Raw genomic sequence first — 15,398 nt, 5'->3', positions numbered from 1 at the left:
TCCTATATATATTTTTAATAAATTATTAATGTATTTAATAAAAACAGTTTAAATTCGTTTACAAAATAAACAATAATCGCTTCATATAAATATAAAACTCACCTGTTCGTCGGTACTAAATTAAATTCTCACACTTTTTTTAAAAAAGCATCCAATTTCATTTGCTCTGATTGTTGCTTCCTTTCTTGCAGAATCGTAGCATAAACTACAAATATTTCAATATTCTTTTAATTTTAATAATAATAAAATAAAAAATATAATCATACCTTTTTATTTCTCTTAAAAACAAAACAAAAACTAACTCTGAAACAATTTCACACACACAGTAGGCTGCTCGCGTACATGGTAATAGAATAAAATAACGTGTAAAAGTGTGCGCTATTAGAATCGCGGCGCCTACTGTCCTCTGGTGTTGGCCGAACCGAGGAATCCCACGCCAGCGCAAACCGGCTTAATTGTAAATCGAACCGGCGTAAAATGACGTTTATCTGCATAATCATTAAATTAGAGGTTTAATTACACTATGGAAGTAGGTTTTACACTTTAGTGGAGAAGTAGACCAATTCTCTTTGACCAAAAGTTGTGTTCATTTTCGATTGCTTTTGCAGCATCAGAGTGGAATGTCTAGTAACTCGAGTAACCCTTGTACAAGCATTACTACTGCCCATTCTAGATTACGCTGATGTTTCCATGACTGATTTAAGCTGTGAGCAACTCGATAAACTTGAACGACTTCAGAATGCATGCATAAGGTACAATTTTGGTCTTAGGAAATATGAATAATTATCGTAGGCAACTGAAATGGCTCAAAATTAGACAGCGGAGAGACTATCACTCCCTCTCACTTCTGTTCAATGTACTTCATAGTCCTAACGCTCCTATATACCTGCGTGAAAAATCTCAACGCTTATCATTTCATGGTTAAGCTCTTTGTTCTAATTCTCAAGGCACTCTCTTAATACCCATCCACAATTCCTCTTTCTTCTCTAACTCATATAGTGTCCATGCGGCTCGACTGTGGAATCATCTCCCATCCACCATCAAAGATGTTACTACATTATCTCTGTTTAAATCACGTCTGAAGAAACATCTCCTTTCTCTTCCTCAATTTCTCCTCCTTTCCTTTTTCCTCTTTTTTCCTTTTTCCCATTGAGTAATAGTTTTGATTTAAGGTAATTTATAAACAAATACGTTTTTTTCTATTTTTATATATCTTTAGCTTTTAAATCTTTTTTTTCTGTTGAATATGTTCTGTAACTTGAACTATAAAAATAAAACTTTTATTTTATTGGTTGGTTGGAAGGAATTGCCATATGGCAATAAGCCCGCCAATGTACAAATTACATTATGTACAAAAAGTTAAATAAATAAATAATTGTGTTTGGTGTCATATGAGGTATTGAATAATTTTTTCATGCATGCATTAATAAAACTTTTGCTGCAATTTGTTTTATAGCCGACATTAAGTTTTATTAATCAATAAAAAATAATTATCTCAATACAAGGTATAAACGATTATTAATTTGTAATTTATTCATTGTATTAACTGATAAATTGATATCTGCAAAGCGTATAATCAATCAATTTTATTTACTAATCCCCGTCCGACACTTAAAATGCTCTATGTGACAAATTGTGGGTGCGTCTCAACATTCAAAATGGATTGGAAAGGAAGATTTTCATGGCCTTACAGATTCACAATGAGTTTCTTCTTCTTGCGGTGCCTTGTCAGGTCTCCCCGACGTTGGAGATCACCGCAGCGAAAGCATCTCGGTCCTGCGATACTCTTGTATTCCGCAGCCAGGACAACTGCTTATTGGATGGAAAGATGACCAGAGCATTACATGTAAACTTGCAGATTACACAAATTATTTGAAGATTCTTGATTTGGAAAACAGTATTTCAAACATTGTTTCTTAAGTACTATTTTTCTTTGAGATGGTACTTTTGACATAAGACCAGAATTACTTTCATGCGTCATATTGCAGGACATAAAGCGCTCCACGCGGCCGTTTTTAGAACTATTAATTACTAGAACAATTCGGCCAGTTGGCATTTCAATTGAATACCTAATATCGACTGAATTCATAGTGATATTTTTTAATGAATTATACGTCAAAGTAATGGATAATATATCTATATAATATAATATATCACAAAGTTACATCGTCTGAGTTGATTTCATGGATGAGAGTTGTTGTATCACACAGAACCACAGAAAAATATCAATTTATAGTATACAGTGGTGCCTCACACAACGAACTTAATTCGTTCCAGGAGCAAGTTCGTTATGCGAAAAGTTCGTTATGTGAAACGCGTTTTCCCATAACAATACATGTTAAAAAAAATAATTCGTTCTGTAGCATAAAATATGGTAAGATGACATAAAAAAAAGATAAATTTTTTGTTATTATTTTTATTTAGATACATCTAAAAACATAATGAAAAAAACACACATTTTTTAATTTTAAGAAATAATCGAATCTTGCACATCTTCATCCATTTTCCGCTTTTTGGCCGATGGTGCAGTGAAAAACCTGTCCAAAGTCGTTTGTTTCTCTCTTTTCTTCAACATCTGCCGGAAATAACGGACAAGAGTATCGGAGTACAGGTCGTTGATCCTGTTTGCTTCAGCGGAATCCGGATAGTGGGCATTGGTAAACTCCTGAACTGCTTTCCATTTGACCAGGATGTTCTTGATGTCAGCAGTTGGAATTGGTTGATTGTTTGATTGTTGCTCCTCGTTATCAGATGACGCTTCCCTTTGAGCATTGTCCTGTTGTTGGGCCAGAAGTGTTTGGAGCTCTTCAGTGTGTGCAGCGTTCGCTGTGCGAGGCGTTCGTTATGCGAGGCACCACTGTATATTACTTACATTATATTATGGACCTCCTATGTAGGTACAAAAATATGAAATTTTTTTATAGCTTACCTGTAAATAAAATCACCATTCGCCACTGGTAGATTGATTCCTAGTATTTTTTTTTTTTCTCCTTTTGGACAATTTACGCATTGTGCCTTACAGGGTTTTTAATTTTGGTAAACGATTTATGATGGGATTAGTTTGATTACTTTGAATTACAACCCAATTCCTTGGGAAAATTATAATTCTTTGATCAAAGTACGATTTTTGAACATTTATCTTTCCGAAATCGGCTGGCAATAGCTCTTAACATTTTAAGTTAAGGAAACAAATTCACCTTACAAAATTTAAATACCGGCAACAAATTTTTCTGTGTCCGGGCGGAATGAAGAATACAACGAGGAAGTTCACTATCAAACTGAGCTAAAATTTAAAAAAAAAAGCTTATATATTGTATTATCATCATCATCATCATTCCATTTCCGCACCTAATGGTGCATAGGGCACTGCATTGGTACACCGATCGCAGCGCATCCTTATCATATTTGTTACGTGAAGGTAAGGTGATCAGTCTCACGCTTCAGGTACCAGTCCAGGGACTATGAAATATTCTAGTGTAAAAACACCCTTTTAAATAATATTTCGTATCAACCATGTCGGTAATCGAACCCGAGACCTCTCGCGTGGTAGGCAAATGCGCTGACCATTACACCACGAGGCCGACAAAATTGTATTTTCAGCGCTAGGTTTTTTTTTTTACTTTTGTAATTTTGAAATTACTCCGCCCGTGACGTCACAAGCTTTAGTCGGTGAGTTCTGCTGATTGGTGAGTTGGATTCAAGAAAACTGGAAATCTATCATAACACTTATCATTGGTTGATTTGGAAGAATTTGTGACATAGTTGAAAGCGATTTGTGTTTCATGGATTTTTGAGAAACTTTATCCTACAATTAAATACTCTAATTTTTTCTGTGATATTTTATTTTTTATTTTTATAACAGTTGCAGTATTATTGACTTTGCTAATAATTTATGATAGAAATAAAAGACAAGTGATACTTAAATCCACAAATTTGGAATATCCAGTGACCGGTTTCATCGCTTTTGCGACATCTTCGAGACTGGCATCTTTATTGAGGATTTCAATGTATTTATACAAAACAGAGGTGAGGACAGAGGATTCAAAATTATCATCATCATCATCAGTGGCGCTACAGCCCGCTGTGGGCCCTGGCCTCCTCCAGAATCTGTCTCCATCCCCCCCTGCACCCCGCGGCTCTTCTCCAGTTCGTCAGGCCAATCGCTCTAATGTCACGTTCCACATTATCCAGCCATCTTAATTTTGGTCTGCCTCTGCTTCGTCTGCCTTCCGGAGTGGTATAAATAATACTTTTTGGGGTGCGGTTATTTTATTTTATTTCATTGGAAAGCCAACAGACATTTATAAATTTATAAGAATCAATTATACCGTAAATACATATCATAATGTCCAATTAGAGGCTTCCCATAATATTGTTATTGTAAATGTTGTCACATCAAAATTATACAAAACATAAAATAACTCAACAATGTTTGATTATGTCCAAATGCTTGCAGACTGGCTGGATTTCCTCCCTAGGGAGTTGTTCATATTTAAATTTATTTCAACAGAGAGGGAAAACATTTTTAAGAAGGGAATATGGAAGTCTAGGCATTTACAGGGCTTATGACCTGTCATTGGCCGGTTTAAGTGGCCACTTTACACACTGTGTAACATTCACCATTCTGCCCATGTTTGAACATCCACATTTCCTCAACTCTTCCATCTGTTGACTTTTGTGAAGTAAAAGAGCTGAAACCTTTATCACGTGGGTGAGATTCATCCGGCTGAACCAAATCACCTACTAGGCAACGCCTGAAAACAATTTTTTAATTTTTATACTTCTTCTTTTACCAGGTAGTAATTCAACAATGTTTGATTATGTCCAAATGCTTGCAGACTGGCTGGATTTCCTCCCTAGGGAGTTGTTCATATTTAAATTTATTTCAACAGAGAGGGAAATTTTTTTCAGAAGGGAATATGGAAGTCTAGGCATTTACAGGGCTTATGACCTGTCATTGGCTGGTTTAAGTGGCCACTTTACACACTGTGTAACATTCACCATTCTGCCCATGTTTGAACATCCACATTTCCTCAACTCTTCCATCTGTTGACTTTTGTGAAGTAAAAGAGCTGAAACCTTTATCACGCGGGTGAGATTCATCCGGCTGAACCAAATCACCTACTAGGCAACGCCTGAAAACAATTTTTCAATTTTTATACTTCTTCTTTTACCAGGTAGTAATTCAACAATGTTTGATTATGTCCAAATGCTTGCAGACTGGCTGGATTTCCTCCCCAGGGAGTTGTTCATATTTAAATTTTTCCCTCTCTGTTGAAATAAATTTAAACATAAAATAACTAATCATACAAAACTCATACTAGAAATGTAAATGTAATATATATTATTCAAAATATATCTACTTTTGAATATTGGTCACACAGTTGCACATTACAATAAATAATACAACTATAGTTGACCATACAGTGTACGAGTACATTTATAATGTGCCTACATACAGAACTGCATATAACCTGCATAATATAGGCTGCGGATTCAAGGCGCAACATCATAACTTGAATTATTTTTGGAAATTTCACTTTTAAAGGAAGTTAAAGATATGTTATTAATATCAATTCAATTTAATTTCTGACTACACATGTTGTAGGTTCTATTTACAAATGAATTTTGAAACGATTTAGTGGAACATTTAGAAATTTTAAAAAGAGATTTGTAGCTAACGCGCTACCGGCGTCGTGTTGTGGTTCCGCTGCAGTCACTAACGCACACGTCCCGATCCACTGGTTGTAAGGCAGCGGAGGCTAGGCGATCTTGTCAAACTCGGAAGGGCCTCTTACTTCAGGTTGAAGTTGCCGGTTCGCCGTGGTCAGGAATCCGTAGGGAGAGAAGTCCAAAATCCAAGTCCAGGGTGAAGCGAAGGTGTCAAGCGAAGTGAAGTAGAATCGAGTAGAAAGCCGGGTCGGGGAGAAGCGAGTAGAGATGAGTAAAAGCCAAACGCCAGAGAAGAAGTGTCATTTATTTTGTTTGTACACGTTATATACAGTTCGCGCCATTCACCCCGCCGAGCGGGTCTAGCCGTCGTATGCCGCGCGGAGAGAGAGAGAGCGATAGAGAAGGCCACACGCCCGCTCTATCTGTCTCCCTCCCTCCACGTATATAGGCACTACCCCCTCCAGCTCTCACGGCATTCTTGCGGCGGCAACGCAGCGCGAAACGATGAACATTAAAAAATATACTTAAAACTAATTTATGAACTAAATGCCTATTCTAAATGTCTCGGTATGGAAAAGGCCACCCCCGAAAGTGACAAATACTAGTCTTTATTGGAGGGGCAGCTCATTTCTAACACATACCGAGATCCCTAAATCTAAACATTTTAATCTAGCGCAGTGGCGGTCCCTACAAGGGCCGCTTTTCGTCTTGACGTCCGTAACAAGATTGGTTTCTGGTCTGCGTTACAGGGACTCTAAAATTAATAAGTGATAGAATCTTAGGGCAATCTATCATGTTATTCAAAGTTGTATACATAAAAATGGCATCAGCCATGTTCCTTCGAGTTGTTTGGAGTTTAGGTAAGCTTAGGTTATCATTCATTCTGTGCACACGGCCCAACCACTGTAATCTTCTTATTTTGATGAATTGTGCAATGTTGGGTTCACCATACAGTGCCTCTAATTCAAGATTAAACCGTCTCCTCCTCACTCCGTTTTGGTTGACAGCGCCAAATATCTTCCTTAATATTTTTCTTTCGAATACGAATACCATATTTTCATCTCTTGTGGTCATAACCCAGCATTCGGCACCATATGCAATGACCGGTCTGAGGAGAGTTTTGTAAATAATGGTCTTAGTTTTAGTTGATTCAAAATTATACGACAGTCAATTAAATAAAATTATTTTTGTCTCGAGGATCATTAACGAAATGAGTTGGTATAATGCTATTTTAATGAGTTTTAGTATTGTATATATATATTATTTTTAGTGTCCCATCTTTAACAACATTAATTTTTAATTAGTATGAATGTATTATTGTTTTATGTTTTTTCTTTATATATCCTATGTTTTCTTTTTCTTTTCATGTCCTCGTATTAAAAATTATGTAAACTCTTATAAATAAACAACTAAAACAGAGTTAGTCTCTTTTTTTGGAGAGTTACAGTGAAAACCTTTACTACATGTGTAAAAGTAGATATGTTTAGAATTTTACAAAAACATGTACTTTTTATGAAATTTATGAATAAAAAAAATATCAAAAAATTTACCAGTCCTGAAGATGCCTTCTCAGGCGAAAGCGCTCGTCGGTCAAAATTAAATAAGAGTGAAAGTAAACGGAGACGTTTTATGGACAATTTTATTTATAATTTTATCTAAATCATTTGTTAGTAATTAATTATGACTGATAATATATAATTGTATGGAATATGGTTAAGTGTGTAAATAAATCATGATAAGAGAATTGTGAAGTACTCTGTAATCGCAAATCAGACGTTAACAACATTACATGATAGATCAGCAATCTACACTGAAGGGGTTTCCCTAGCGAGGAGGAAGCTTCAATTGCTTTTGTGTACTAAATATTAATAAATATACAGTAAATAAAATAAATAAATACAGCGAGATAGAAGAACGTAAAGAGAATACCTAAATTTGTTGCAACAGAGGAAAAAACATCTTTGAGAAGGGAATATGGAAGTCTAGACATTTACATGGCTTATGCCCTGTCATTGGCCACTTTACGCACTGTAACATTCACCGTTCTGCCTATGTTTAAACATCCACTCAACTCGCAACGTGAATAAATTCGCTTTTGAGTGTCGATAAATCAAAAGTGATGGTTTTTGAAAGGGATGAAAATATAACTAAATGTGAGATCAGTGTGAACGGAGATATTCTGAATCAGGTAGAAGAATATTTGTGTATCTGGTAAGTATGTTTACTAGGGATGGTAAGACTCAGAGAGATATTGAAAGGAGGGTGAGTGCCGGGAACAGGGTGAACGGTGCACTGAAATCTACTTTGGCAAACAAATGTTTATCGCGGGAGGCTAAACTAGCAGTTCACAATGGAGTTCTAGTGCCAACTCTAATGTATGGGAGCGAAGTATGGAATTGGAAAAATAATGATGAAAGTATGTTAAATGGTGTGAAATGCGATCCCTCCGGCCGATGTGTGGTAAAACGATGTATGATAGGTGCACAAATGTCAAGATCCGTGAACTGCGTAAGGCTGAGACACCACGCATTATCGACAGAACCGAGAAAGGGGTGCTGCGTCGGTTCGGACATGTGGAGCGAATGGACAGCGAAAGAACGGCTAAAAGGATCTACGATGCGAATGTTGATGGATGCAGAAATCGAAGAAGACCGAGAAAGACACGGCACGATCGAGTCCATCAAATACTTGAATATGGACATGCCAAGAGTAGGAGTAATCGGCGTGCGCGCATGAGAAGATGTATGAATGTAGAGGAAGCGAGGTCTGTATACAAAGACACAGTGATATGGCGTTCTAACAGCGTGGTAGATTTCAGCGCACCGTTCACCCTGTTCCCGGCACTCGCCCTCCTTTCCATCCCTAGTAAACATACTTCCCAGATGCGCAAATTCTTCTACCCGATTCAGAATATCTCCGTTCACACTGATCTCACATTTAGTTATATATTATCATTGTCTTTTCTTTTCTCCGTTGAATAAATAAATATGATTGTTCAGCCATTCACGAGATCTCCCACAACCTGGCGTTCGGTCACGCGAGGCCGCTGCACAATCGGCTGTTTGGATTCTTCGCCAATCTCCCCATCGGGATCCCCATCTCCATCAGCTTCAAGAAATACCACTTGGAGCATCACAGAGTAAGTTCTTTTTTTTATTTTTTATATTTTCGTCGAAAACATTAAAATTAGTCTGTGAATTTCCTCGGTGGTTAGGTTTATTAAACATTAATGCAGACAAATAAATAAATATTATACTAAATGTTATTAAATATTTTTAAATAACCCCTTACCGACTTTTCTGTGTCTACCGGTTTCGAGACATACCTGTCTCTTCGTCAGGACACCAATTAAACCAACATGCAAATATAGTCTTATACAATGTTCCACTGTAATGGTCACCCTATTATACCTATTAAGCTTACCCCCTCCCTCCATCCCCTCTACTTTTTTCATTAATTCTCAAACGACAGAATATTTTCATAATTTAATCAGTGCATGTTTGTCCTAATCAGTGCATGTGCTTAATAAAATGCATGTCGTGTTGGTTTTATATTTTTGTGCAACAACTATGATGAAGGTGTATAGTGGGTTTTGCATGTTGGTTTAATTGGTGTCCTGACGAACAGACGGGTACGTCTCGAAACCGGTAGACATAGAAAAGTCGGTAAGTGGTAACAAATATTGAATAACATTTAGTAAAATGTTTGACCACAAAGTTGATGCTTTAAATATTAATAATAAATAAATATTTTTTTCGAAAAATGAAAATTTCCATTATTTTCTGAACAGACCTCGCAAATATATTTTTATATAATTTTACATGTAGTCCTCGACATTTCCAGTACCAGGGTGATGAGGTCATCGACACGGACCTGCCCACTCTGCTGGAGGCCAAACTGTTCTGCACGACGTTCGGCAAGTTCATCTGGGTCATCCTGCAGCCGTTCTTCTACTCTTTCCGGCCGCTCATCGTGTACCCCAAGGCGCCCACCTACCACGAGTACGTGAACCTGGCCATCCAGCTGGTCTTCGACGCCATCATATGGTACTTCTGCGGTGAGCAACCTGGATCCTTTAAGCTTTAGACAACATATTTAATAGATTCATTATCCCCATACTAGAAGAAGCTCAATAGTTTGTGTATGAACTGAAGAAATAAATCTTAATGACTCCCGAGGGGGTGAAATCCAGTCTTTTGTCTACGAACATTTGGACAAACTCAAATATTGTAATGAACAAATATTATTAATATTTATTGTATTACTAGCGGGACCCGACAGACGTCCTGCTCGAACGTTGGCTTGCCTACTATTAGCTGGTTGAACAAACGTTTCTTCGTAAATAAGGACACACATTATCTACTTTGGACTTTTTTCAGCTATTTATATATTCGTAATAAGGGTTAGTTTTTCGTTTTATCTCCTCATGTGATTGACTAAGAAGCTTCGTCGTGCGCAAATCAAAATTGTGTAAAAATCATTACTCTAGTCCCATGATCCATGGAGAAAATACGGGAATACATGTTAATGAAGAAAAGCCAGACGGCGTTTTACCTCGAGCATTTTAAAATTATCACACTCAACTCATGCTCAACGTGAATTTAGTCATTCTTTAACCGCCAGCCGGATGTTGACGTGACCTTGACATTTAATTCGAAACCAAAAGAAAAAAAAATTACTGTCGTGAAAGCGTGCTAAAATTGTCCAAATAAAAGGAAAAAGACTTCATTGATAAGATGGTACCTAGGTTGTTTACGGTTGAATCTCATAACATTTTCTTTAGTAGAATCAATAATAAGATATGGTATAAAGTCGTGGGTCATTCGACTAAAACTAATATTAAAATGATCCAGGGTCTACAGTATTCTATAGTTAAGCGAATTGTACCTGCAGAGATTTACGAACAAAGAAGTAATAATGATCTCCTGTACAAAACAATCAAAACTTTGCCTGTTCGAGGACTACTGTGGCTTTGCATCATTTTGGAACAATTTAATAGTAATACATTCAAGTTTCCTCTCAAACATAACCATAATACACGCTTCACGTCTAATGATGGCTTGGTAGTACCAAAAGTATGTAATAAATATGGAAATAGAACTCTCAAATATTTAGTACCTAGAATTTTTAATTTATTACCAAAAGAACTTAAATTTAACTCACATTGTAACAAGAGCAAAATAAGAAAGTGGCTATTAGGTCAAGAGTTTATATATGAATAGTAGGTTAGGTGTAAATATTTTATTTTTTCATATATTTTCTTGTATTTAAAAAATAAATTTATATATTATTATTTGTATAAACATGTTTATTCTGATCTTTCCGGCTGTTAATTTTTATATGTTATTCATTGTTTTTATAAATGTAAATAATATTATTAAGTCACTATAAATATAATCTTCACCAACAAGCTACAAAAAGTGGCTTGGTGGGATTTTAGTTTTAGTAAAAATATAACAAGTGAAGTTTTTTTTTAATTGTAAAAATGTATAATTATTCTATTAAATAAAAATTAAAAATTACTTTTCAAATATAGAATTATTTTTGCAAATGTCAAAGTCTGCGCTACTTACCAACAGTGGTGCATTGTGTGTAAGAATCCGTTTTTCAAGAATGTATCAAATGTCAGTTAAAATGACTAAAAATCAATTAAAAATAAGTTAATATGTAGAAATTGAGAAATTGTAACTAAATTAATCAATTTAGTATCCATTCAAAATAATTGATGTTTGTAAATAATATTAAAATACAAACTTTTTTAATGCACAAAAAAAAAACATCCTCCGAATACACGCTTTCAAAATGGATGTCACCCCCTTCTGGTTGCGCTCAATAAAGAGAATACATTGGTGACTAATTTGTTGCTAAATAATGAAGAATAAGAACGCCTTTCTGAAAACCTCCATTAAAATTTCATTATAAAACTTTTATCTTAAGTATGGATGTTAACATAAATTGCATGCAGGCTAAGTGACCATTTATTAAAATGACGATGATCGTAAAAAAGACAACGGACAATTAAGAATATATTTTTTTTAAATGCCATAGTGATTTATTTTATAGGTTCTACAAAAGAATTATCATTAATTTGTACCTATATATAAGTAATATAATTATAAATGACTATTTTTTCTGTGGTTCTGTGAAAATCAGCTCAAACAACAATTATTATTAAGCGCTCAATATACGTAGCCTTATTCTATACTCTACAATGTTTGAGTATGTCCAAATGCTTGCAGACTGGCTGGATTTCCTCCCTAGGGAGTTGTTCATATTTAAATGTATTTCAACAGAGAGGGAAAACATTTTTGAGAAGGGAATATATAAATCTAGTCATTTACAGGGCTTATGGCCACTTTGCACACGGTGTAACATTCACCATTCTGCCCATGTTTGAACATCCACATTTCCTCAACTCTTCCATCTGTTAACTTTTTCCGATTCCTTTTAAAATTAATAATGCCGAATACATTATTATGTCAACGGTATCCTATCAAAGAAAAATAGTCCTTCGGAAATAATGTTCAAAATACTAGTTTCCAAATAGAGAATCTTCAAATAATATTTGTAATCTGCAAGCTTGTTTTAGTACTAAAAACCACAACTGTTAAAGATGTAAAACATAGTGTACTTTTTTGTATGGAGGAATAAGCTAAGGTAATCGGCTAGTTTCATTGTTCACTAAGAACGGGCTGGGCGCACTTTATAGATATATTGTTGTAGGAAGATATAAATGATGGTGGTGATTTATAATAAATAACAATTATTTTATTTATTTTCCCATAAACATGATTACTAGAAAACATTATCGAAAGTCAAACATTAAGACTTATTTATCAATCATTAGCGGAATCAATTATTAGGTACGGTATTACCAGTTGGGGCTTTTCTTGTAAAAGCAAAATTTTAAAAATTCAATCTTTACAAAACTCAGCTCTTAAATTAATGAACAGATCAGCTAGAATTGATAAGGAAGAGGTACCCAAACTTTTTAAAAAGCAAGGGTGCCTGTCCGTAAATGCTATTCTATGACTCAAATTTGTTACTTGATATCGATTTAATAGTAACTACCAGAAAAGGTATATACATACACACAATACAAGGCTAGCGCAGCGTGAAAGCTTGTCAGTACCGAGGTATGTAAACAAGTATGGCCAAAGAACACTTCATTAAACAATGACTAAAATTTTCAATAAGATTCCTAAGCAGATCCTAAAAGAAAATGTTGACAAAATTTTTAAGAAAAAAAATAGTTAAATGGCTAATCAAATATGTAACAAGGCTTTATATTGATTATTATTTTATGTTAACGGTCATATATTTAAATTTTTGCAAATAAATTGTGTGTAGAAATACGTATGCTTTTAGTTCTAAATAATGCTTAGATTACTTCTTAAATTTATAAAATTTCTGTAATATTTTTTTTGTAAAGGAAAAATAAGATACCCGCTGACAAGCCGGTTTTATTATTTTTCTGTTCATGTTTACCTTCTTAAATAAAAATAAATATAAAGCAATGGTAAGCTGTGCATAATCGCCTATTTAGACGATTCGCCCCTTCCGAAATAGATAGATATTTATTCAATACATGTTTTATCTTTTCAGGCGGAAGAGTGATCGGGTACCTCATATTTGGATCCTTAATGGCCATGGGTCTGCATCCTGTCGCTGGTAATTACCCCTGACAATTTGTTTAAAAAATACATATATATTTGTCATTATTTTTAAATATGTAATTAAATTACCCATGTAACTCTTTAGAGTACAATTCTGAGTATTTAAAAAAAAATTGTCGAGTAAGATTACATAAACAAATTAACAAACCATCACGCCATATCACTCTATCTTTGCATACAGACCTCGCTTCCTCTACATTCATACATCTTCTCATGCGCGCACGCCGATTACTCCCACTCTCCACATGTCCATCTTCAAGTATCTGATGGACTCGATCGTGCCACGTCTTTCTCGGTCTTCCTCGTTTTCGGCAGCCATCAACATTCGCATCGTAGATCCTTTTAGCCGTTCTTTCGCTGTCCATTCGCTCCACATGTCCGAACCGACGCAGCGCCCCTTTCTCGATTCTGTCGATAATGCGTGTCTCAGCCTTACGCAAAAAGGCGTTTTTACACTAGAATATTTCATAGTCCCTTGACTAGTACCTGAAGCGTAAGACTGAAAGGCGCTGTACAATAAATAAATAGCCCAGCACGTCTTGCAGCTACAGAGCGCGTGGACGATTGGGATTCAAGTTCCCCGTTTCCGATTATGATCTATTTCAATTATAACAGATAGGAGCTAGTTTACAGCACTTCTTGCATCTACAGAGCCCATGGACGGCAAGTAATCTGGCCCCCAATTACATTATGTTTTAATTTCACAATGGAGTTTAGTGTTCGAATGATATCAAAAATATTTTTTTTAAACTCGTAAAGTCTTGCAACTACTGAGCGCATAAACTGTTGAAATTACAAAAAAAGAACATTGAGCAGAATTGACAATGTCACCTGAGTTTGCTGTGTCTGATCTCTTCATTCCTCACTAAGTCAAATCACCGCACATCCGGGATTCTTCTAAGACGCCGACCGCAGGTCCTCAAAGTATCAGGCGATCGGGTAGGGGCCGAGAACTCACATCTTCAGGTTTCCGATCCCCGAAAGATAATCCTTGTTCCGGACGCGCTCGAAGCGATAAGAGCCACGGAATATGTATAAATTGTTGGTTTGTTTATAAATAATATTTAATAGTATAGGTCCTCGGTATATGTGAAAGCCAAGGGCTGAATAAAGGCGATTTGATCCACTTTTGGGTTCGACCTTGGCTATACCGAGGAAAATGTAGAATAGGATTTATTTGGATTATTTTTATGTTTAATGTTTATAGTTTTGTATATGTTTATTTGTATGTGTGTGCATTCTTGTATGTTGCTCGCCGCGTGGCGGACGCCGCTATTTACGTGGCCGGCCGTCGGACAGAGTGAGTGGGGGAGGTCGGGCGAGTGGTCGCCCGTGCCCCCACTCCCCGACGGCGGCTCGCGTACACGGCGGCGGCCGCGCGCTCGGCAGTGCGCCACGAGGGCCTTATAATGTGTACAACGGAAAATAAATGTTAGTTCGCTCAAGACAGTACTACTGTGTTTCACTCTCCGCTCCTGCCCTCCGCTTCCCGCTGGACTTCGTGCTTCGCTGCTGCCTTCCGCCGTGACTGCGCTGACTGCGCTGACTGCGCTCGCTTCTTTGCACCAACAGGACGCGTTGGAAAGCCCCTTTCAGGGCTACTGAGGTTGACTTAGCGGTCAGTGGTTTCTCGGTGCGCCGGGCTCAGGCCCCCCATTTACGCCGGGTGGGCCGATTGAACGGAACCAGGGAGACGAAGCCGCCACCCCCCCCCCTGTAACGGGTCGGTTACAATCCTCTTCAATACAATATTTAATTAATTCCTCACTTTCAGGCCATTTCATATCGGAGCACTACATGTTTCGGAAAGGGTACGAGACGTATTCTTACTACGGGCCACTTAACTGGATCACCTTCAATGTCGGCTACCATAACGAGCACCACGACTTTCCCGCTGTCCCCGGCAGTCGATTACCAGAGGTATATTAAATTAATCATTTCAAATTTATACACGTGCGCTAAAACCTTCCTCAGACAGAATCTGAACTCTACAAAAAAACACGCCAGTTTGACATAAAAGAATTGACAAAATTTTTTGACAAAATTGCA

General features: G+C 36.5%; 1 protein-coding gene across 1 annotated transcript in view; it reads left to right on the top strand.

Moving 5' to 3' along the window:
* Positions 1-15,269, top strand: part of ifc (delta4-sphingolipid-FADS-like protein ifc) — a gene marked incomplete at its 3' end in the record, with an annotated part of 31,912 nt that extends 16,643 nt beyond the window's left edge. The window contains exons 3-6 of the mRNA XM_088236223.1: positions 8,673-8,812; positions 9,517-9,730; positions 13,279-13,344; positions 15,124-15,269. Coding sequence (XP_088092349.1) covers positions 8,673-8,812; positions 9,517-9,730; positions 13,279-13,344; positions 15,124-15,269 — 566 coding nt within the window. The remainder of the gene's footprint in view (positions 1-8,672; positions 8,813-9,516; positions 9,731-13,278; positions 13,345-15,123) is intronic.
* Positions 15,270-15,398: the final 129 nt, after the last annotated feature.

Source organism: Micrasema longulum, unplaced genomic scaffold (genome assembly GCF_059751315.1).
Source record: "Micrasema longulum isolate JH-2025_06_02 unplaced genomic scaffold, ASM5975131v1 h1tg001525l, whole genome shotgun sequence".
NCBI lineage: Eukaryota > Metazoa > Arthropoda > Insecta > Trichoptera > Brachycentridae > Micrasema > Micrasema longulum.
This window is presented reverse-complemented; position numbering and strand designations above follow the sequence as displayed.